We start from the raw sequence: 23,853 nt of genomic DNA, 5'->3' as shown, positions 1-23,853 counted from the left end.
TACGCGAACTCTGCGCCACCAGCATCTGAGGACGGTCAGGCTGGTCAGCAACAGGCTTCTCCGCTGGCAGGGAGATCTGTCAGGGATCAAAAGGAATGTATGTAAGTGATACATAACTTTATAAACTCCCACGCGCGAGTTTGTCAGCATGGTGCGTGAACTCTGCGCCATCGGCATTGTTAGGGATCAGAAACAGATTATGGGTGACTTATTGCAGTATGCTTTGGGGTTAATATATCATCAGGACAGCACGTGAACTCTGTGCCACCAGCATCTGAGGACGGTCAGGCTGGTCCGGTACAGGCTTCTCCGCTGGCAGCGATATCTGTCAGGGATCAGAAACAGATTATGGGTGACTTATGAGAACATTGCAGCAAGGTTTGGGGCTAATATAACGTCAGCACGGTGCGCAAACTCTGCGCCACCAGCATCTGACGACGGTCAGGCTGGTCTGCAACAGGCTTCTCCGCTGGCAGGGAGATCTGTCAGGGATCAGAAACAGATTATGGGTGACTTATCAGAACTTTGCAGCATGGTTTTGGGCTAATATATCGTCAGGACAGCGCATGAACTCTGCACAACCAACATCTGTGGACGGTCCGGGACAGGCTTCTCTGCAGATCCGGATCAAACACAGAATTAATGAATGAGTGAATGAACTTTATCGCTCATTCGAAGAGATTTGGTCTCTCTTTGGAATGAAGACTTTGCACAAAGAAGGTGCCCAAATGGGTACCTGACTTTCTTTGAAGAGGTGAAAGGCAGTGTAAGGAGAGGGATGGGCTCCACCTTCCAATACCATGGCTATGGGACTACCTTTACCTTAACCTTTTAACAGTTGGATAGTTATCATTATACTACAAGTCAAAAAAAGAAGAACTACTCATTAACACTGTCCATGTGCCCCCTACCTTGGGCATGAGTATTTCCAGTCTGATGTCTGTACATCAAGTCTTTATCATGTTCCACTTGCATGTATTATTTTAATATAACCATAATTTTAGATACTACAAAAGAAGCACTACTCATGTATTAACACAGTGAAAGTGCCCCCTACCTTGGGCATGACTGACATGGGTATCTCAAGCCGGATGTCCATATGTAGCTTTGACATCAAATTATAATTGCTTTAGCCTTTATGGATACATCTACTACATTGTACTAAAAGAAGCACTACAATGCACCCCCCTACCTTGGGCATGAGAATCTCCAGTCTGATGTCCACATGTAGAACTACTCATTAACAATGTCCATGTACCCCCTACCTTGGGCATGAGAATCTCCAGTCTGATGTCCACATGTAGAACTACTCATTAACACTGTCCATGTACCCCCTACCTTGGGCATGAGAATCTCCAGTCTGATGTCCACATGTAGAACTACTCATTAACAATGTCCAAGTGCCCCCTACCTTGGGCATGAGAATCTCCAGTCTGATGTCCACATGTAGAACTACTCATTAACAATGTCCAAGTGCCCCTACCTTGGGCATGAGAATCTCCAGTCTGATGTCCACATGTAGAACTACTCATTAACACTGTCCATGTACCCCCTACCTTGGGCATGAGAATCTCCAGTCTGATGTCCACATGTAGAACTACTCATTAACAATGTCCAAGTGCCCCCTACCTTGGGCATGAGAATCTCCAGTCTGATGTCCACATGAAGAACTACTCATTAACAATGTCCAAGTGCCCCCTACCTTGGGCATGAGAATCTCCAGTCTGATGTCCACATGTAGAACTACTCATTAACAATGTCCAAGTGCCCCTACCTTGGGCATGAGAATCTCCAGTCTGATGTCCACATGAAGAACTACTCATTAACAATGTCCAAGTGCCCCCTACCTTGGGCATGAGAATCTCCAGTCTGATGTCCACATGTAGAACTACTCATTAACAATGTCCAAGTGCCCCTACCTTGGGCATGAGAATCTCCAGTCTGATGTCCACATGTAGGGAGGCTGAGGCCGGCTCCTCCACAGACTCCTGTCGGTCCATCGGGGCTGCCGCCTGGAGCAGGGACAGACACATCGTCATGACAACAGTCACATCCTGAGCACCTCATGGGTATGACACTTTTTCATCCATCATCTTAAAAAGAGCTGCTATCTTAGAATGTCTAAGTCTGACGAAATATGAGAATTTTAAGTAACATGTGATATATAAATTAGCCATGTTGTTTGAGTGTTTCACTATTTGCCAGACAATGTAGATATTTTGCACATGATTGTTGTGCAATTTTGTGGCATTTGATTTGATTGAGATTGAAACTGCTGACAAACTACATGTACAGGACTGATATGGGCCAAATTCTATGCTTTGAAATCACATATTTCGGGACAATTTGTACCCACCATACTCTGTGCCAAGTTCAGGAGGAACTGGTTGGGTGTGGGTATCAAAACCTGCTTGTTTCTTTGTTTGTTTGTTTACACTTGTATGTTTGTACCCACCATGCTCTGAGCCACGTTGAGCAGAAACTGGTTTGCCCACAGGACAGTCATGTAGTCCAGGGTCAGCTGCACTGCGTTGATCTGACCGTAGATGTTCGGGGACGGAACTGAAACAACAACATGGGGATGAGAGACGGCAGACTTCACCCCCTTGCCCACACAGCTTTAAGACCCTAATTCAGAGATGGCAGACTTCACCCCCTTGCCCACACAGCTTGGAGACCCTTTATCAGAGATGGCAGACTTCAGCCCCTTGCCCACACAGCTTGGAGACCCTATATCAGAGATGGTAGACTTCACCCCCTTGCCCACACAGCTTGGAGACCCTATATCAGAGACGGCAGACTTCAGCCCCTTGCCCACACAGCTTGGAGACCCTTTATCAGAGTTGGCAGACTTGACCCCCTTGCCCACACAGCTTTGAGACCCTATATCAGAGATGGCAGACTTCACCCCCTTGCCCATACCGCTTTGCAACCCTCAGAGACGGCAGACTTCACCCCCTTGCCCACACAGCTTGGAGACCCTTTATCAGAGACGGCAGACTTGACCCCCTTGCCCATACCGCTTTGAGACCCTATATCAGAGACGGCAGACTTCACCCCCTTGCCCACACAGCTTGGAGACCCTTTATCAGAGATGGCAGACTTCACCCCCTTACCCATACAGCTTGGAGACCCTATATCAGAGACGGCAGACTTCACCCCCTTGCCCACACAGCTTGGAGACCCTATATCAGAGACCGCAGACTTCACCCCCTTGCCCATACAGCTTGGAGACCCTATATCAGAGACGGCAGACTTCACCCCCTTGCCCACACAGCTTGGAGACCCTATATCAGAGACGGCAGACTTCACCCCCTTGCCCACACAGCTTGGAGACCCTTTATCAGAGATGGCAGACTTCACCCCCTTACCCATACCACTTTGCAACCCTCAGAGACGGCAGACTTCAGCTCCTTGCCCACACAGATTTGCAGAATGCTGCAATGCGTGTATGTTGTGAATCACAGAAACAGCCAGACAGACAAACAAACAGACAGACAGACATCCAGACAGAAACACTTTTCTCACTTGGATGTCCAACTCCCTCTGGTAAGTTAGTGTTAGGGTAATTGAATCACAGAAACATGCAGACAGACAGACAGAAACACTTGTCTCACCTGGATGGTCGACTCCTTCAGGAAAGTAGTACTCGGTGTACTCCAGGTGAACAGCAGACATCTCCTGGGGCAGGTACAGAGCCTTCTTGTCTGACGAGAAAAACTTCTTGGGGGTGGAGTGTCTTGTATCTGAGGTGCTCACCTATAGGGTAACACAAAGGAGGGCAACACGAATGTTTCATGTCATCATAATAATCCTTCAACACACTGTGAGAGCTAGAGGTCAACAGAGCCAATGGAGGTTGTGTTAAAAAATTCTGAAGAGAGATGTCTACATCATCAGCATCATCAGTTCTCCTCTTTACGAGGTGCAGCAAGCAAAGATGTCTAAAGCCGCCCTGCATCAGCACCAGATATTGATAAAAATTAATTCTTCTCTTTGTCATGAGAAAAAGATTGGTACAACAACTAAACATTAAAAAAATAACAAGCATTTTAGACATGCCGATTTCTGAAATAAAAGAGTTTGAGTTTTCCTGAATGAATTGTTAAACAACCAGTGTATTAGCTTCTTTGTCCTTAAGCTCAAAGTTCTTAATGAACATATTAGACATCCCTTCCTTTCACTATTTTTTACAACGTTAGCCTTGAATTTGTCTTCTGAAACATGCTACCGACATGGTGTTTGCCCACAGACCACGTCTTGAGCATTACGACTCACTTGGTACAGCTCGAAGTCCTCCAGCCGAAATACGATCCCACTACTCATCAGCTTAGGGCGAGGCTTGTGACCCCTCGCCCCAGGCTGCTGACCCCTGACCTCCTCCTGACTTCCGTCCTTTGACTCCTGACCCTCGGCAGCGTCTGCGGTGGCTTTCTTCCACTCCTTGAGCTGGTGCTTGAACTCTGAGAGCAGGAGCTCCGCCCACTGATCCCGCGCGTCCATGCACTCACTGTGCCGGAACCAGTGCTTCTTGTTCATCCCTGGGCAAATGGAAAATATGGTCAAGTGTTACATTATCGCTGTAGGTAAAAGTAAAATGTACCAGTCAAATAATGTAGCATGATAGTTACAACAAGTGCATATCTGAGTTAGCAATTATATCATGCTTTTACTAAGGAGGAAGAAAACTATGTTACACTGTATAGAGACAAGTTTACTTTAAATTTTTTCTAACAGCTTTACAAGACAGACCATTCACTACTTCTAAACTAAAAATCAAACAACAGTTACTGTATATTATATTCTCTTATCATCTTTGGTCTGCATGCAAGTCCTTCATTGTGGTAGTTTCATATAGGATTAACTTGAATTTGGTGATAATCATTATATACATGTACATAGTACAAAAACTGCAATTTTCTTGTAAACTTGTTTATTGCATGGTATCTTGTTTTAAATGACATTCACATATACACCATTGTATATTTCCTAGAGCTATGTACCGGATACCGGGTACAATCAATTAGGTACAGGTTCTAAATACCTGACCCTGCTGTATCAGTACTGGACCTGACTCAGGGGATGGCCACTTTGACAGATAAAATTACTATGAAATTACCGTGGCAGTGCTCTAAAGCCACTCCAACGCAAAGAAAACACATTTTACAAGGCTGGAGTCAAATCTTTTTTTTCATGAAAATAATACCTAGCACAATCAAATATTTTTACCAGTTCAAACATGCTTTTGTCCTTATTGAAAATCTAGCATTTTCCGAACAAGTAGTTTAGGTACAGGTTCAGGTCCGGACCTGTACCTTAACCTGTGTACCTGTACCTGTACCTGTACCTAAAATTTGTTTAGGTACACAGCTCTATATATTCCAAAATGATACTGACCGACAAAATGATAGGGGTAGTAGTCCAGCATCAGTCGGTGGAAGGTGATCTGCATGGCACCTCCGTCTGTCCTTCTGTTGAACTTTTCTGTGAGGAACAGGACAGAGTCAGCACAAGAACAAGACGAGAACAACACACCGCCCCCCGTACTGTTAGTGAGGCTCCGAGTGCATGCAGCAGGGCACCCTAACGCAGTCCTCAGGAAAGCTAATGGAAAACACAACTTTTCTGCATTTTGTAACAGCTTCAATCTGTGACACAACACTCGAGTGGAAGGCCTCGTACTTGATTTGAAAGAGACAAAAAAAGCTTGCTTCGAACGAGTTTTCTGTTCAAAATTTGGAGTGTCTTTTTTCTACTTTCATCTTCAGATATACATGTGTATATATACACACAATATTACCCACGTCAAACTCCCCCTTAAAAGCAAGTTTGCATTCAATTATCACACATGTCAGAATTGGTTTGTACAGTAATGACAACACAACGCAAACTCTGTTTGTCTAGTTATGTAGGTCCAAAACTGGGTTTTCCATTTACTCTCCTGTCATGCACTTGTCAGGCACAACTCTCTAGCCCAAGCATTTTCCTGTGACACCTGTTTGTTCACCACCAGTCCTGCTTAAAAAACAACTGAACAAGCTCTACACAGTGCCATGACTTTGTATGATTGTGTTTGGGTTTCTTGTTATCATAACTGTCTTGTGGGGTTTTGAACTCAGAGGATAAAATGCCCATGCATGGTAATATACAATATTCATGCAAACTATCGTCTCATGCACATGATCAAAACAACAAGATCACGAACCAATCAGCTACAAACGGTCACGAAAATGTAACTGGCAAATAGGAGTGTTAGAAGCAAGAGCATCTGTTTAGGGAGAGAAATCTAATGGAAAGAAGTTGAGGCAATGTTTTATAAAGACAACGTTTTCTGGAGAAACAAGATGCAAGCAAAGCAAGATTATCAAAGCAAGACGTTAGACAGAAGAAATAGAAAGGTTTGAGAGAAGGTCTGAAAAGGGGAAAGTCTGAGGAGGATAGTATATCATCTAAACACTGACCATCAGTGCAGTTAGACAGAAGAAATAGAAAAGTTTAGAGAGAAGGTTTGAAAAGGGTAAAGTCTGAGGAGGATAGTATATCATCTAAACATTGACCATCAGTGCAGTTAAACAGAAGAAATAGAAAGTTTAGAGAGAAAGTCTGAAAGTGCAGGAGGAAAGTATATCATCTAAACACTGACCATCAGTGCAGTTAGACGGAAGAAATAGAAAGGTTTAGAGAGAAGGTCTGAAAAGGGGAAAGTCTCAGGAGGACAGTAGTTGCATAAAACACTGACCATCTGCTTAAAAAGTGCCGTTAGCATCTCCGGTTAAAAAACAGTCACATACAAAGTCACAACTGTGCACACAGAGGGGGAGGGGGGCAACACATCCCGACCCAACACCACGTTACCACGGCAACACGTCGGGTTGCCATGGCGACAGACTACACAGTGGTGTACCTTGCTCGGACGGACAGCAGACCTGCCACCAGTGCAGCACGTCCCTTTTTCCTGTCGTGGGGGTTTTACACTCAACACTGTTTACATGGTCTGATTGCAGCTGACAAATATTGTAAGTAAAAATAGTTACTCAAACCAACAATTGTTGTACTAGCGACAGATCCAAACTTCATAAGATTAAGCTTGATCTAATATTGTACAGTTACCCAATTAGTCGAACGACATGCAAATGACCATAAAAAAAGTGACCCAAACTTAGGAACACAAAGTTGAAGAAAACATGAATGCTGGGTATTCAATCCACATCATGCTAAAAAGGAAAACAGCAAAGAATATTAAGTTAAAGGCACCCAAAGCACTTTATGAGGCTTGAAAACTGGAAATATTCTAGTTGCTGTAATTTTTATGAAATTGACATTTAATGTCACTGTTTGCCACATTTGTGTGCGGATTTCCTATAAAAAGTGCTCAAAAGCAGTACAAAAATAATCTACAATGGTGATCTTTTAGTTTCACGCGCCTACTGTAAATAGACCAATACCATAGCCCCGCCCACCTCCGTCAAAACGTAGAAATGCAAAATCAAAACATAAAAATGCAACTATTTGACGGACATGCAGTCAATCTCTCATTGGTCGAACCGCTAATTGAGATGGACAGTCAGGATCAGTCTATTAGGGCTTGGATTTTCTAACAATTCTCACCACACAATGACATTGTATCTTTGCTCTTTTAATGTCGATATGTAATGGTATAGTTTTATTGAAACTTTAATACTATGTGTAGCAATGACTAGAAATTTGAGTTTTTTATTCAAGTTTCAAGCCTCATAAAATGCTCTGGATGCCTTTAAGAAGCTAAGGACTTTCTCAAACATACTATGGGATTGACATCCTCCAACCTCATGGTAGAGTTCATCTTAAAGTTACTCGGACATCTCAATAAGTTGTTTTTTTTAGTTCAAATCTAGCAAGAAGGTAAAAATGAAGGCCTGAAAGGGAAAACTTTTTTCTATGTTATATTGATCTATGGCTTCTACTTATTAAGCATAATCTTCATAAATCCAAGAGCCAAGATTGGTGTGGCCATACAGCAGGGCTGTCTCCTACTTTAATCCCTCTTCTGTCCCACTTATTGTTTGACAGCCCATGTTGCTAAATCTTGTCATAAAGTTGAGATTTTTTGGACGGACAGGGTGAAAGTTTTGTCAGTCCAAACGGCAAATTGCCAACCCAGGACAAATTTCCGTCCTGCATGCATGGAGACAGTGCTGCCATGCAGTAAATGTTATTCACAAACACAGTTGGCCTTTTGTGAAAAGGTCCCCAACTTCGTTCATGGCCTGAAGATGTGGTACAATGTCTCCACAATGTCATACTTAACCCTTGTCCTGCTGGAGTTCTATACCAAAACACGCCCCCACTGTTGGGGTTCCCAGACACCTTTCAAACAAGGGGTACTAGTTTGATGTTGCTCATTTTTAGATACTTTGCTTTACGAGAACCCCATAAAGGTATATATCACTGGAAAGCTAACAATGTGTACTTTCAAGAAATGTTGCACTCATTTACAATTCTGTATGTGATAAGGGTAAATAGCAGCAATAAAACAATATGCCGGGTGTCGCACTACTAGGGTTAATGAATAAACAAACAAACAAACAAACAAACCTTGCTCCATGGGGTTGGTGTCGTCGCACAGGTGCAGGTCCAGGCGGCGCGTGAAGATGTGGTACGACGTCTCGACCATGTCGTACTTGCTGAAGAACTTGCTGACGGCCTCCAGCTGAGGGTTGCGCGGTGCAGTACCCGCGGCGGCCGCATGGGAGCGCTGGGTGGCGTGGTGCTGCGGAGAGGGTGGTGAAGGCTGGAAGGGGGGATAAAACTGCCGTGTGATACCAATTTAAGTAAAAAGTCAATCTTTTAGTTGCTTTAACCTGTTTTTCTTGCTGGCCTTACCCATTAGGTTACTAATACAAGACATAGTTATTCTTGAACAGGCCAATCCTATAGCCCTGTCCACCTTAGTCAAAGCATAGGAATGCAAAACTAATATGTAGAAATTTAATGTAAAAAGTGAAAGACACAGGACTAAGTTCAAAGGTAGCGGAGTCTAGTGCTCTGGACCATACAACATAAAGGACCCTATAACAGAGGGAAGCAATTAGGACCAGATCCTAGCCTAGGCACTTTGGCAGGTTATAGGCAAAAACATTTGTCCAAAGAGCAGACAGCCATCATCCTATTGGCCAAACTGCTGATCTTTACAAATAGCTGGGAATGATTATATTTCTTAAGACCAATGCTATGGTCACGGCAACTAACTTGAAACTTTTAAGGACAGAAATTCAACAGCATTGTTACCTTGTTGTCCTAAGAAAACTAGGCTGCAGATCTACTAGAGTCAGACCCCTACCTGGGAGGATGCGTCTCTTTTGTTCTGCTCCGTTGACTTCCTGATGAGCTTGCTGAGAGACTGCATGTAGGAGGCCATGGCCTTCAGCTGGCTGTCGGTCAGGACCCACAGCAGGTCGTCCAGGATCAGGTGCAGCTTGGAGGACACCACACTGCAGTCCTGTAGGGGGAGGGGGCAGAACAGCGGTGAGAGACCATCATGATACAAACTGTGATGAGAGACCATGCTCTCCGTTTAAGCTTATGACCTATAGCGGACAAATGAAAACCAACCCAGGTAACCCCCCCCCCCCACCCAAAAAAAAACTCAAAAACCTATCCATGACAATCCTGGCTGCCCAAAAACCCAGAGCACACCTGTACCCACCCAGGACGATCTATGTTACCTGCAAACCCACAGAGCAAACCTATCCAATACATGACAACCAGGGTCACCGACAAGCCCAAACAGAGCAAACTCACCCTTGACAACCCACCCATGACAACCCACCCATGACAACCCAACCAAACCACAAAGCACACCCACCCATGACAACCCAGGCTGTCTACAACCCCACATGACAGACCCACCCACGACGACCCCGCCATGACTCACATGCAGCTGTTTCTTGATGACGATCCTGATCCTGGACTGGTTGGTGATGAGGCGGACCGGAGTCGACACGTAGTTTGTCTTCTCCGTCTTCACAGCGTCAGCCTCGATCCTCAGGGTCTGCCAGTCAATCTCCTGTTTGTTAGTTACAGAGGAATACAGTGAGGAAAATCATATGCCAAAGTTCAGAAAATATCTTTACGGACGCTTCTATTCCAAAGAGTTGAATAAGCGTGCTGGGGAGCAGATCCTTTGACAATCTTAAAATTCAGATTGGCCAAAGATGCTAAAACAGTAAAAGGCATCTGTGCCTCATTTTGAATAAAATCCTATAAAACTCCACACCATGGACAGGGGAGACCCACACCATCCCCTGCTTGGTCGCTCTACTTCCTTGCGATGCCCACATGCTATTTTTTTTTAAAAAGCCCTGCTAGTGTACTGTAATGATATCTAATAGGGGTGGGTACCAGTACAAACAATTCAGGTCCGGTCCAGGTCCAGGTCCAGAGGGTCAGGTCCAGGTCCGGACCTGTACCTGTACCTGTACCTGATTATAGTAGTGTCGCAGTACATCATATTTTGGAGAGCGAGACACACACAAAAGTCTCCAAACGTCATGTCTGGAACGATATAATTTCTTAGGTTTGCACTTTGTTTCAAAATTATAATTATACTCTTCTCGCCGTCTGTTTACTAATCCTTTAAGTGTTTCTAGGTATGATTCACAGCTAACGTCTTCGAAAACGAAGTTAAATCTGCTGTTTTGTATTTTCTTAGACCAGTTATGTGGCCGCCTGGTACTATGAATTTTCTAATCGGTCCAAAGGCCGGTCCACTGGCCGGTACACGGTACCGGTACCCACCCCTAATATCTAAGGATATCACACAATTTTCCATAATGTTAAGAAAACACTAAATTGAGAAGACCTTGAACGTCAGCACCATCCCCCTCTCCGTGTCCTTGATCCGGGTCATACGAAGGTCGGCCACCTGCCACTGAGGAGTGGTACTGCGGGCTCGTATTCTCGACAGCTGCAAACAACAAACAAACAAACAAACAATGGTAAACAACAATAAACAGTTAACAATCTGGATGTACAACAACGTGTTTGGGGCAAATCTATTGATCATTTCCCATAAAAATATCACATTTTTGATGTCCGTCAAAAGAATAGTCCATTTGTCAGAAAATGCATTACAACAAGTCCCCCTATACCCTTAAACATGGTAAATTAAGCAGCAGGTACAATTTCTAACCCTCTGCTAAAACCTAAAAAATGTGCTTTTATACATAACATCCTGTTCAAACCTAAAATCTATGGTGAAAATTGAAAATCACCCTTTTTTTGCTCAGGGTTATTATCTTAAAGCTTGTGGTAATTACATGTACATCAAAGTTGCTCAAAATGCTGCTGCTTGCTAACGAAGGACGTGGCTTAGAAGCAGTCTTCACTCTCATTAAAGGGTCGTGTTGGCATAATGGCAGGGTGTTGGCCTGGATCCCAGAGGTCCTGGGTTCAAATCCCGACATGTCACAATGTTGTGCCCTTGGGAAAGGCACTTAACACAACTTTCCTCACTCCACACAGGTGTAAAAATGGGTACCTGACTTTGGTTGGGAAGGTAAAAGGCGATGGAAGGAGATGCACTCCACCTTCAAATACCACATCCTGTACGTCTATAGACACAGTGGATAACAACCCATTGCCCCTACGGCCTCAAAAAGGCTATGGGACTACCTTTTTACTTTAACTAGATTTGTTACTTCTTCCCCAGTTGTTCTGCTAACTGCCGCATTGAACAGTTGGTAATCACACACCAATTACCTTCTTATTGGGCCTGGGTCGTTAGTTCTCTTGTTAGCACATCAAATCTTTCCAGAGAAACCCTCTATCAGGCCACACCAATTTAATTTCTTGCTTAACGGAATTTAAAAAAAAAACTAGATTGGAAAAACAAGATGAAAACAGAATCTCAGAGGACTGTCCATGAACAGCTGTACCTTGCTGCCATAAGCCTGTTGTGTGAAGCAATGGACATGGCTTTGATGGGTTTTCGATTGCCACTGCACACATGACTACTGGGGCGGGGATTTTATAGCTTTGCAAGTGGAGCATGACAGGACAATGATGGTGGCAAAGTCATAAATAAATCAACTTTGAGACCCCAAAATTAAACGGGTTTAACCCTTGCAGCAGAAGAGAGTAGACTGATATAAAGACAAGACAAGGCTTAGTAATGTTTCCCAAAACACTCTTCTCCTATTGTCTCTTTCCCATCAACCTTGTCTTGAATTTGTCTAATTTTTCCCATTGGACTAACTTTCACTTTATTTTTATATCAATTCATAATCTGTGGTTAAAAACCTGCAGCTGATCGGCAGATCTTGTTCAGTCTTATTGACGGAAGGTAGTGGATGCTACTCGAAATGTCTGACCATTTCCAAAATCACATCCAGTTGCTTGAGTAACTGCTATTTGATGATGATTTCATTCGATTTTATTCTATTTGGTGCATCTTATTACCTGGATGTCTGTATCTGTATCTACATGTATATAGCCGGTATAACCGCCATTAGGCGTAACACACCAGCTTCGCAGGCACGCGGCTCAGCAGCAGCAGCTGGTTATATTACACGGAACGGTCTGTTACACCTAGTCTTTGCATGAATGTCTAACCTTCATCGACGTATTCTTCCCCTAGCGCTGTATACGTAGTCTTACCTGGAAGGATGCTGTGAAGGCGTGAGAGATGAATCGGATGGTGACGGAGTTGATCGTCAGAGACATCCCATCCACCACCTTCTCTGCAAAACCGTACTTCGTGTCACCTCTGGAACAAACAAACAAACAAACAAACAAATAAACAAGAGCTCCTTTTTTATACGCCAAACCTGAAACACAAGAGCTTATGCTACTAAAAAGGTCAGTGTCTTGCTGCAGCTAATATTTTTTGCCAATTACACATTTGCACCTGGTGGTCTTACTTTCTTCTCAAACACATTTGCAACTACAATATATATGATGACAAAGGAAAAAAAAAGACAAATCATGTCTCAAATTTCTGCTGTCTAGTCTCTGACAGAATGGATACCTTTGCTTTGAAAATCATGAACACAAATTAAAGTATTCCATGAGAGAACACAACTAACTAAGGATACCTCTTCTCGGAAAGGTGCTTGACTGGGTCTTTAGACAGTGATACCGAAGTTGGACTGTGGTACATCAGAACACAGATACACAGAGAAACAAGAAACACATGAAACAAATGAGATAGACAGGGAGAAAGTTACAAAGATTAAAAAAGGTAAACTGAAGAACTGAAGAATCTCAAGTAAAGATAATGACAACTTTTCACTTTTAACTAAACCTGCTTCAGGAAGGGTGAGGGGTTGTTGGGTGGGTTAGCTGTACTAAGTACCCCAGACTCATGAAGGGTGAGGGGTTGTTGGGTGGGTTAGCTGTACTTACCCCTGGCTCATGAAGGGTGAGGGGTTGTTGGGTGGGTTAGCTGTACTTACCCCTGGCTCATGAAGGGTGGGGGGTTGTTGGGTGGGTTAGCTGTACTTACCCCTGGCTCATGAAGGGTGGGGGGTTGTTGGGTGGGTTATCTGTACTTACCCCTGGCTCATGAAGGGTGAGGGGTTGTTGGGTGGGTTAGCTGTACTTACCCCTGGCTCATGAAGGGTGAGGGGTTGTTGGGTGGGTTAGCTGTACTTACCCCTGGCTCATGAAGGGTGAGGGGTTGTTGGGTGGGTTAGCTGTACTTACCCCTGGCTCATGAGGGGTCGTTGGGTGGGTTAGCTGTACTTACCCCTGGCTCATGAAGGGTGAGGGGTTGTTAGGTGCCCTGGGTTCGTCACATGTTTCCATCTCAATGTCGATCTGGTCCATGTACAGACATATCGGGTGGGTCTTCAACTTCGTCCACTGGATCTATGGTTAAAGGGTAACAAAGTGTAAGTCTAGAACAATCTAATAACACGAAGACAAACGAAAGCAACAAAAACAATTTTGGAAATCACCATTTAGTTCAAATTGGTTCATCTCATATAAAATTGCCCAGAATGTCACTAGCAGGAGTACAAGTACCTACATATACCATTTACACTTTCACAAGTTCATAGGAAATATTTAATCTACTAGGTTTTGTCTCCAGGAATTGCTGTTTAAAGATGTAGATAATGTGTTTTTCTCTGGCTCCAAGTGAAGGCAGGGTATCCATGCTTTCAGCACCAGGGACAGGTATGCATGTGCTGCCATACAGAGAAACGCACATGTGGGACATTAACCTTCTCTATGCTGCCTAACATGAAAACCAGTACAAATTTGGTGCTCACTTAGCAGGCTGAAGGTTGAGATGTTTGTTGAGCCTGCAACGATCAGTTTTAAATCCAAAAGGCAAAATAAAAATCTGCTAATGAATACCTAACGAGACGCTTTCATCAGACCGATTGCAAACTTTTACGCTGGTAAAAGAAAACAGAAATAAGTAAAATAAATAGATAAACTGAGGAAAAAGGTAAAAAAAAAACAATTTGCAGAAAGTCCTGACGTAAGATCTGAGTTATGGTCCTTTCAACTTTCTTAAGTCCTACCGATCTATCTCCTTGCTTCTTGGACTTTTTAAGGAAAACTGCTTTTAAAAAAAGACCATGGGAGTCTTTCGCTCCCTGACACTGTGTGAAGGACTTCCCCTCAGAGTCTGTTTACATTTTAACCCTCCAGTGCAGCAAAATTTTCTAAAATCTGATAACCAACCAATGCAGTTATACAGTGTACTCTTATAAGGGCCTAGGGGATTTCTTATGGCAGTGCTCAAACCCCTGTATTACAAAAAGATTACAAGAAGATTATAGACCTTGATGATGATGATGATGTATTTTTTTATTGCATACACAACACAATCTGACCATGGCAGTCAACAGACTGAATTGGAGTCAGACTTTACAAAATATGTGGCGTCGTGTGGCGCAACTGTAGAACACGCGGCTGTCAAACAAAGGGTCCCAGGATCTAATCCCAGGTGCGCCCAGAGACATGTCCGAACTTGCGCCCCGACGTTGTGCCCTTGGGAAAGGCACTTAACACGGCTATCCTCACTTCACTCAGGTTTAAATGAGTACCTAGCTCTTCTAGGGTTAGGGACGTCCCTCGGATAGGACGTTAAATGGAGGTCCCGTGTTTGGGGAGAGCCACACCCCGCGCACGTAAAAGAACCCACCACACCTTTCGAAAAAGAGTAGGGGCATGCCCCGGTGTGCGATGGTCCAAATCCTTCTATCTGGAGTTGGTGATTCACTACAAATCACCCGGATGGAGGCCTGGCGAACCTCCGTCTCGTATTAGCCACACGGTGATTTACATCATTCACCCGGGCGGGAGATCTGGCGCATCACCGTCTTGTACGACTGCCAACGAAAGGGTATGTCACCCCATAAAGGGGCGGTATAATCCTACGCAAGGGGCCAGTTCTGGCCTGTGCACGTACTACTACTACTACTACTTTACAAAAAATTAAAATCATTCTAATTTGTAAAATCTGAAAACATATCTAAAATCAAAGAAAGTCAAAAGAGTGGCGTGGTGCTAAGAGCTAGAAATCAGCGTTGTTACATTTGCACCATCAATACTTATGTAAGAAAGATCTGAGCACTCATAAAGGGAGTACAGTTCTACTCCGGTGACCCGAATATGAGCCGACATCACACAATCTTCAGGCCAGAAAAATCCAAACTACAGAATGTTTAATGTTTACTGAGACACAAGACTAAAATCACTACCTTCAGTCCATGGTGATCACCAAGTTAGGCATTTGTTCCACGTCCAACCTTCACTCATTTAATGAAACACGGCGGACTGGGCGCCTGGGTGGAATCCATTTTACACAGTCTCGGCTCAGAAATAGAATTTCTAACCTGTTGCACTCAAACTGTTCAATCACAAGGACCTCATATGGAGTCCATGTTCAAACATTCAAGGATATTGCCAGTAAAGCCAACACTGCTCAAAGCAAATGAGACAAAATGTTGATTTATTTTCACACGTTTAGATTAACTTGTACATTAAGGACGCCTATAAGTAGACACACCGAAGCTAAAACTACAACTACACTGAGTGCTGTTGGTGAATCATGCACTTTGCTGATTACCACAATAACATGGGATGACAGTCATGATTTGGTGGGAAACGGAATGGGCCAGAAAGGACACTCATCACCAGATGATTCATAAGAGCATAAAAATTTGGAAGCAGGGTCTGACTCAATAGATTAAAGAAAGGCAACAACAAGAATGTAGACATAAAATTACAGACAGTAGCTTCAAATTATTTGATATTTCTTTCTTGCAAACTTTCGACGTGAGCCTGTATGTAAATTTGGTAGGTTACACAACACTACACGCGGGACCGCGAACGCGCGTGAGCCTCTTCGCACTAACGAGGTCCGTGCAGCAATCAACGTTTCGCTCCGTCGAGTCGCGAGGGTCGTTCTTTGACCTTGTGCACATGAGTGGGACTCAAACGTCACGCGGAGCGCCTGTGAAAACCACAGCGTGACTAAGCAGGGTTCGAAATAGTGGGTGCATGTGCACCTTTGTGCACCCAAAATTGGAGCTGTGCACCTGATCTTTAACTACGGGTGCACTGGTGCACCTAGATATTTTTGTAGGCTATATGGTTAAGGTACTATTGTACATTAGTATACAGAATATATTTTGAAATTTAGGTATCAGAAAAAGCAATGTAACCTTTTTTTGTACTTTATTTGATGTATAACTTGTTTGAAATTTTGAAGTTAGCTATAGAATTACAGATTAAATTTGAACTTCTTAAAGAGAGGCAGTAGCGTGAAACTTTGTAATTATGTATTGCTAACATTCAACTTTATTTCATGTGGTGCACCCAAAATTTTTTCTGTGCACCTAATTGTTTTGGTTGGGTGCACCAGTGCACCTATTTCCAAAAATGAATTTCAAGCCCTGCTAAGTCAGCACTCTGAATCACATGTGTACAGTTCAACGCAACAATCGGACTTACTCACAAGTCACATGTTCTAGCTGCACGCAAAACGTGACGTCGCGGAAGCAGTCGATTACTCCTTGTCTTTCCTTGACAAACTGACTGGAGTTGATCAGTCAAAAATTTGGGGTAGTCCAATTTGTTGCGTTGGAGATTGCAGTTCAACTTTGATTCAGGGTGACTTCTGCCAACACAGATGTCGAGATGAGCTCTCAAGTGAAGACTAATGCTGCGTGTGTAGGCCGTGTTCAGGAGCTGAAGTGCAGAAACTGTAACGTGCCGGGGCATAAGGCCACACCATTTCAATTTCTTGGTTAACAGAATCTTTTTTAAAATGCTACCGGTAGATTGGAAAATCAACATGAAAACAGAATCTCAGAGGAAAGTTTGTACTTTGGTGCACACAATTTCAGGGAGTGAACAGGGTCAGGTGCAAGTTTTCACCCCAGCCTTCTGTTTTCATGATTTTTTTGTGCTAAAAAAAAAATTTGTTAACCAAGAAATTAAATTGGTGTCACGGTAGCGTAACTGGGAGCAACCACGAGTCACAAGGTTTAACCCAGACCTGTCAGCCCATGTTCTGCACACTCCACATACATGGAAGGCGTTGCAGACTTTCAGATAGGACATCAAGCCAGACGTCTCGTGTTTGAGAGCCACACCTCAAGCACATTAAAGATCCCATCACACTTATCGATAAGTCCAGTCAGTCCAGTCTTACGCCTGTGATGTGGAAAACTGGCGTGATATACCTTGAAGCAAAAGAAACAAAAAAGGCCCACCACTGTCATAGTTTTTTTTTTTTTGGTTGCAGTGAGAAATCTTCTAGGCCACTTAAACTGGATTTTGTTGGTTTTCAGATCTTAGAAAATAGTGCAGCACTAATTGTCTGAGGGGAAATTTCTTTGTTTACATGTAGCTTTAGGGAGCAAATGACTCTGTTTTCCTGTTCTCTGGTTACATTTTTTTTTAAATTTCACTTTAGGCCACACCAATTTAGTTTCTTGGTTAACGGATTTTAATTTTCCCCAAAAAAAATTTCGGAAAAAAAAAATCATGAAAAAAATCATGAAAACAGAAGGCTGGGCCAGCCATTTTTCATGATTTTTTTCTAGGTTTTTTTTTTTTGGAAAATGAAAATCCATTAACCAAGAAATCAAATTGGTGTGGCTTTAACTTGACTTACATAAGCTAAAGTTGTTGCTCATGACCAATCTCACATGGGGGCGAGGAGAGCAGAGCTGAAGAACACCTTGTGACGGAGCGTGACTAGAACAGCACGGTGAGGGACTTGTCTGAGTTGTGAGTCTGACAGGCATTCCCTGCCACGTGTGGTAACACACGCATCATGTACTTCACTGTGACAGGTACGTACTTAGTAAGTACATACAGCAGAGGGGCACTGACAGGCTTGCACCATGTGAACTATCACATTTCACACTCTGGTAGTTCCAGAGACTTCAGAGGCTTTAGGCTTTGCCCTGATAGGATGCAACAGATATAGTTCCAGAAAAGGAAGACACTGCAAAAACTTACTGAGCCTACTGAGGGCAGACCTGAAGGAAAGAGGTCAAGGACCGTTGCGGTCAGAAAGAAACTTACGGGAGCTAAGGAAGCTCGCAGCGAATCGGACAAAGTGGAAGGGACTGAAGGAAGACTGAATGTGGCTGCAGGATGTTTCAACTACTGCAGCAGCAGAAAACAGTGGACTACTACTAGTTCCTAACTCTCACAGAAAGTGTGCTGGTGTGTTGTAAGTTGATAGTTGAAACAATTCTGTAGTAGATTAGTAATAGTAATACACAATCATAAAAACACGTATTCATAAAACAACAAGCCACTGTGAACATTTTGAGACAACAAATCAACAACAAAATAATACAAGGCCTAGGGCCAGTACTAGTAGGGGCATGACTAATTTGTTGTTGATTTGTTAACAGCATTACTGTACATGTATCTGACTTAAAACTTCTTTCAAACGCTGCAATCCCTGTTCAGGGGGTATGATACTAACCTGCCGAGTAAATCTTTGATTTGCAGAAAAAATATCAACAAGTGATGACTTAACAGGTTAGGAAAACAAATGGATAATGTATCGTCATATTGACAGAAAAAAACAGAAAGTACATTCTGCATTTTGAACCCTATGAGCAAACCTGATCATGAGATGAGAGTACAGTACACACAGTCAGGTACATGCAGACCGGGATTTGAACCATTAACCTCCTGATCCGGACAGCAGACTATAGCTGACAACACCCGACCCTGCGGGCAGATCACAAACCTGAGCCCCGAGCACAGACAGGTACACAGGCGGGATTGGAACCATTAACCACCCGATCCGGACAGCATGTTATAGCTGACAACACCCGACCCTGTGGATAGAGCACAAACCTGAGCCCCGAGCACAGACAGGTACGCAGGCTGGGACTCAAACCATTAACCACCTGATCCGGACAGCAGGTCAAAGCTGACAACACCCGACCCTGTGGATAGAGCACAAACCTGAGCCCCGAGCACAGACAGGTACGCAGGCTGGGACTCAAACCATTAACCACCTGATCCGGACAGCAGGTCAAAGCTGACAACACCCGACCCTGTGGGCAGATCACAAACCTGAGCCCCGAGCACAGACAGGTACACAGGCGGGATTGGAACCATTAACCTCCTGATCCGGACAGCATGTCATAGCTGACAACACCCGACCCTGTGGATAGAGCACAAACCTGAGCCCCGAGCACAGACAGGTACGCAGGCTGGGACTCAAACCATTAACCACCTGATCCGGACAGCATGTCATAGCTGACAACACCCGACCATGTGGGCAGATCACAAACCTGAGCCTGAGCACAGACAGGTACACAGGCGGGATTGGAACCATTAACCACCAGATCCGGACAGCATGTTATAGCTGACAACACCCGACCCTGTGGGCAGATCACAAACCTGAGCCCTGAGCACAGACAGGTACACAGGCTGGGACTCGAACCATTAACCACCGGATCCGGACAGCATGTCATAGCTGACAACACCCGACCATGTGGGCAGATCACAAACCTGAGCCTGAGCACAGACAGGTACACAGGCGGGATTGGAACCATTAACCACCAGATCCGGACAGCAGGTCAAAGCTGACAACACCCGACCCAGTGGATAGAGCACAAACCTGAGCCCCGAGCACAGACAGGTACACAGGCTGGGACTCGAACCATTAACCACCGGATCCGGACAGCAGGTTATAGCTGACAACACCCGACCCTGTGGGCAGATCACAAACCTGAGCCCCGAGCACAGACAGGTACACAGGCGGGATTTGAACCATTAACCACCTGATCCGGACAGCAGGTTATAGCTGACAACACCCGACCCTGTGAGCAGATCACAAACCTGAGCCCCGAGCACAGACAGGTACACAGGCGGGATTTGAACCATTAACCACCTGATCCGGACAGCACGTTATAGCTGACAACACCCGACCCTGTGGGCAGATCACAAACCTGAGCCCCGAGCACAGACAGGTACACAGGCGGGATTGGAACCATTAACCACCTGATCCGGACAGCATTCTAAAATTTTAATTTTAGCACATAAAAATCATGAAAACAGAAGGCTGGGTAGAAAACTTGCACCTGACCCTGTCCACTCCCTGAAATTGTGTGCACATAAGTGCAAACTTTCCTCTGAGATTCTGTTTTCCTGTTGATTTTCCAATCTAGCAATTCCGTTAACCAAGAAATTCCAATGGTGTGGCCTTAAGTTCCCACAAAAATAACTGAATGTGCAGTATCCTACAGACTATAGCTACTCCCTGTGAGAACGTGAGTGACTCGTTATAAATGCCACACTTGACGAGACTCGTGCACCGAACTGCGTTTCACTCTATTAGATTTTCAGGGTCGTGGGCCGACCTCCCATGCATGAGTGGGGTTCCTAGAATCACGAGAACTGAAATCAACAGGCGAAGAACAACTGTGCATAGTGCTGCATACCTAAACTCAGGTTCAGGTCCGGAGTAAAGTTCAGGCCAGGGGTTCAGGTTCCGTTATAGGTCCATATACATATAAGTCTGGACATGAACTCATGGCACACAATGTATGCGTGCTAAAAATAATTTTACATGCATGAATCTACATGCAATCATATACAGTCAGTATTGTTCAGTAATAAACACAAAAACAGTAATGTTTTCGTAATTTTTCCAGCACAAATTTCATGATTTAAGGAAGGTTTAAGATGGTCTAGAACATAAAGGAGAATATAAGTGAGAAATTTGCTACTTGGGTAACCCTGGCTGTTCATGTATCAACATGTAACAACCAATCAAATAAATCGTCAAAAAATTATTCTATACAACAGTCTAATTTTACCTGCACTAATCTGCATGTGGTATTTCAAACCCTAACTGGATCCGGAGGTAAATCTAAATAACAGAATAAGCAGATCACCTTGCTTGATGTATGATGACCACCTTGTTTGTTAAGATAAGGCTACACCAAGTAATTTTTAATGGATGACGTCCATGCGCGCATTGATTTTGGTCTGTTCCCAGAAAAAACAACAAGAAATTCCGCTGCCTGTAACTATGACCAAGGAGTTCCTTTTTAATATATTATGTTTCTGCAGGCCTGCAAAATCAATGGGATATGGAAAGAAACAGGACAGGATAACAACTGCTGTTCAACTTCAACTGATCTATTCAAATTGTTGCTGTTTTCCTGATGAATAAAAGAATTGTTAGTTGTTACACTGTGTTCTCTCATTCAATTTGTGTCCTAACATGCGTCGTCGACTATTATATTTCAAATCTAGGCATCTTGTTTTTTTCGGCCCTTCTTGTGTTGTTTTTTTTGCGCTCTCGCATTAGATTTAGGGTCTCCAAAGGACGTCATCCATAAAAATTACTTGGTGCAGCCTAAGATAAATTACAGAAATACATGTAGGAGTCTCACCTTGATGGCGACCTTGTTACACGTGGCTTTCTTGATGGTGACCCACGTGGGCAGGTCCAGCACATCCTGTAACACGATCTCATCCAACTCCAGGTTTGCCAGCTCGCCCTCCCCCTTCAAGGTACTCAGGGAGATCTTATCTACAGACAGGCCTTTAGTAAACCTGAAACACAACATGGACATGCTGTTTGTCTGTTTGTCTGTTTGTTTGTTTGTTTGTGTTTATATCCTGTAACACGATCTCATCCAACTCCAGGTTTGCCAGCTCGCCCTCCCCCTTCAAGGTACTCAGGGAGATCTTATCTACAGACAGGCCTTTAGTAAACCTGAAACACAACATGGACATGCTGTTTGTCTGTTTGTCTGTTTGTTTGTTTGTTTGTGTTTATATCCTGTAACACGATCTCATCCAACTCCAGGTTTGCCAGCTCGCCCTCCCCCTTCAAGGTACTCAGGGAGATCTTATCTACAGACAGGCCTTTAGTAAACCTGAAACACAACATGGACATGCTGTTTGTCTGTTTGTCTGTTTGTTTGTTTGTTTGTTTGTTTGTTTGTGTTTATATCCTGTAACACGATCTCATCCAACTCCAGGTTTGCCAGCTCGCCCTCCCCCTTCAAGGTACTCAGGGAGATCTTATCTACAGACAGGCCTTTAGTAAACCTGAAACACAACATGGACATGCTGTTTGTTTGTTTGTTTGTTTGTGTTTACGCCCTCTAACACGATCTCATCCAACTCCAGGTTTGCCAGCTCGCCCTCCCCCTTCAAGGTACTCAGGGAGATCTTATCTACAGACAGGCCTTTAGTAAACCTGAAACACAACATGGACATGCTGTTGTTTGTTTGTTTGTTTGTTTGTTGGTGTTAACGTCCTGTAACACGATATCTCATCCAGCTTCCAGATAGCATGAGCCCCTATATGAAGAAGTTCTACTTATAGATCCTAAATGAGCTTCACCCTAGTAAAAAGAAATGGGTCAACTGGTTCATAAGGACATGAGTAAGCAACACCTTAATCATTGTCAAGATGGTCAGTCTGGACCCCAATCTTATGTAAAAAGTCACGGTACAACTATTCATTGTTTTGACTCTCCATTATGTTTTGATTCAATATCTCTAGTCTCTTGAGTTATCGTTACTTCGGTTATCATCTAATAATGATTTCTTTTCTTTGTTGAAGACTTACATTTTCAAGTTAACCTTTATTGCTGTATTATTTGTCATTATTTGATATTTTAAAATGTTGCTTTGTATTTATATGTAAGGGGTTTTACCCCCCAGAAAAAACGCCACCAGGCAACATGAATTTCTGGTAAAACAAATAAACTGAAACTGAAACAACTAACTACAACGAATATGCAGACGACAATATATAGGATTTCCCGAGTTTGGGGAAGCTCAGCAGAGTACTGAAGAGTTCCAGGAACATCAGGCAGAATTGCGGGAATATTTGGAAGTTGCTGCAGAGTTCAGGGAATTCTCCAGAACTCTGGCTGGGGTTCCCAGAATTCTGGGCCGTTGGGATCAGAAAGTCTGGACTTAAAGTTAAAACTGCTGCCTGTAGTTTTCATACCGAACAAAATCCCATCCAGCCGGGTCATCAGAATCTGAGGTCATCAGTGGTCGTCTGCAGGTTGTCATGGCAACCTATTTCCACCATTCCCTGTTTTCTCATATCTCTAGCCTTGTGCCATGTTAACCGATCACTCATTGATCACTACCAGTCGTCTTAGATAACAGTCAAACCTACATTGTTACCAGTAAGGCCTAGGGGAAAATGTTGCGTTTTCAGCTGGTTATTTGAGTGATTTTGGCCCTAGCAAAAAACTGCTGCAGATCCTGGTCTTTTTGTAGGTTGGTATGGGACATAAATTTTCTGACATTTGAGTCATGAAAATTCAAAACAGAACCCCATGTGGTCTTGTAAATTTTCTTACAATTAAAATTTTGACTTCTTCCTTCGTATCC

General features: G+C 43.6%; 1 protein-coding gene across 1 annotated transcript; it reads right to left on the bottom strand.

Moving 5' to 3' along the window:
• Positions 1 to 355: 355 nt before the first annotated feature.
• On the bottom strand, positions 356 to 22,565 carry LOC136429152 (bridge-like lipid transfer protein family member 3B). Its single transcript, XM_066419029.1, has 16 exons — positions 22,456 to 22,565; positions 22,281 to 22,370; positions 21,882 to 22,044; positions 13,727 to 13,848; positions 12,637 to 12,745; positions 10,841 to 10,945; positions 9,914 to 10,045; positions 9,320 to 9,478; positions 8,575 to 8,770; positions 6,905 to 6,955; positions 5,398 to 5,484; positions 4,279 to 4,541; positions 3,618 to 3,759; positions 2,456 to 2,562; positions 1,920 to 2,012; positions 356 to 482 (listed from the first exon to the last, which is right to left on the bottom strand). The coding sequence occupies exons 1-16, from the start codon at positions 22,563 to 22,565 to the stop codon at positions 387 to 389; spliced, it is 2,025 nt and encodes a 674-aa protein (XP_066275126.1). The 3' UTR covers positions 356 to 386.
• Between the last annotated feature and the right edge of the window lie 1,288 nt (positions 22,566 to 23,853).

This window comes from Branchiostoma lanceolatum, chromosome 3 (genome assembly GCF_035083965.1).
Source record: "Branchiostoma lanceolatum isolate klBraLanc5 chromosome 3, klBraLanc5.hap2, whole genome shotgun sequence".
NCBI classification, from domain to species: domain Eukaryota; kingdom Metazoa; phylum Chordata; class Leptocardii; order Amphioxiformes; family Branchiostomatidae; genus Branchiostoma; species Branchiostoma lanceolatum.
Note: the sequence above shows the minus strand (reverse complement) of the source record. Positions and strands in the feature narration are given on the sequence as shown.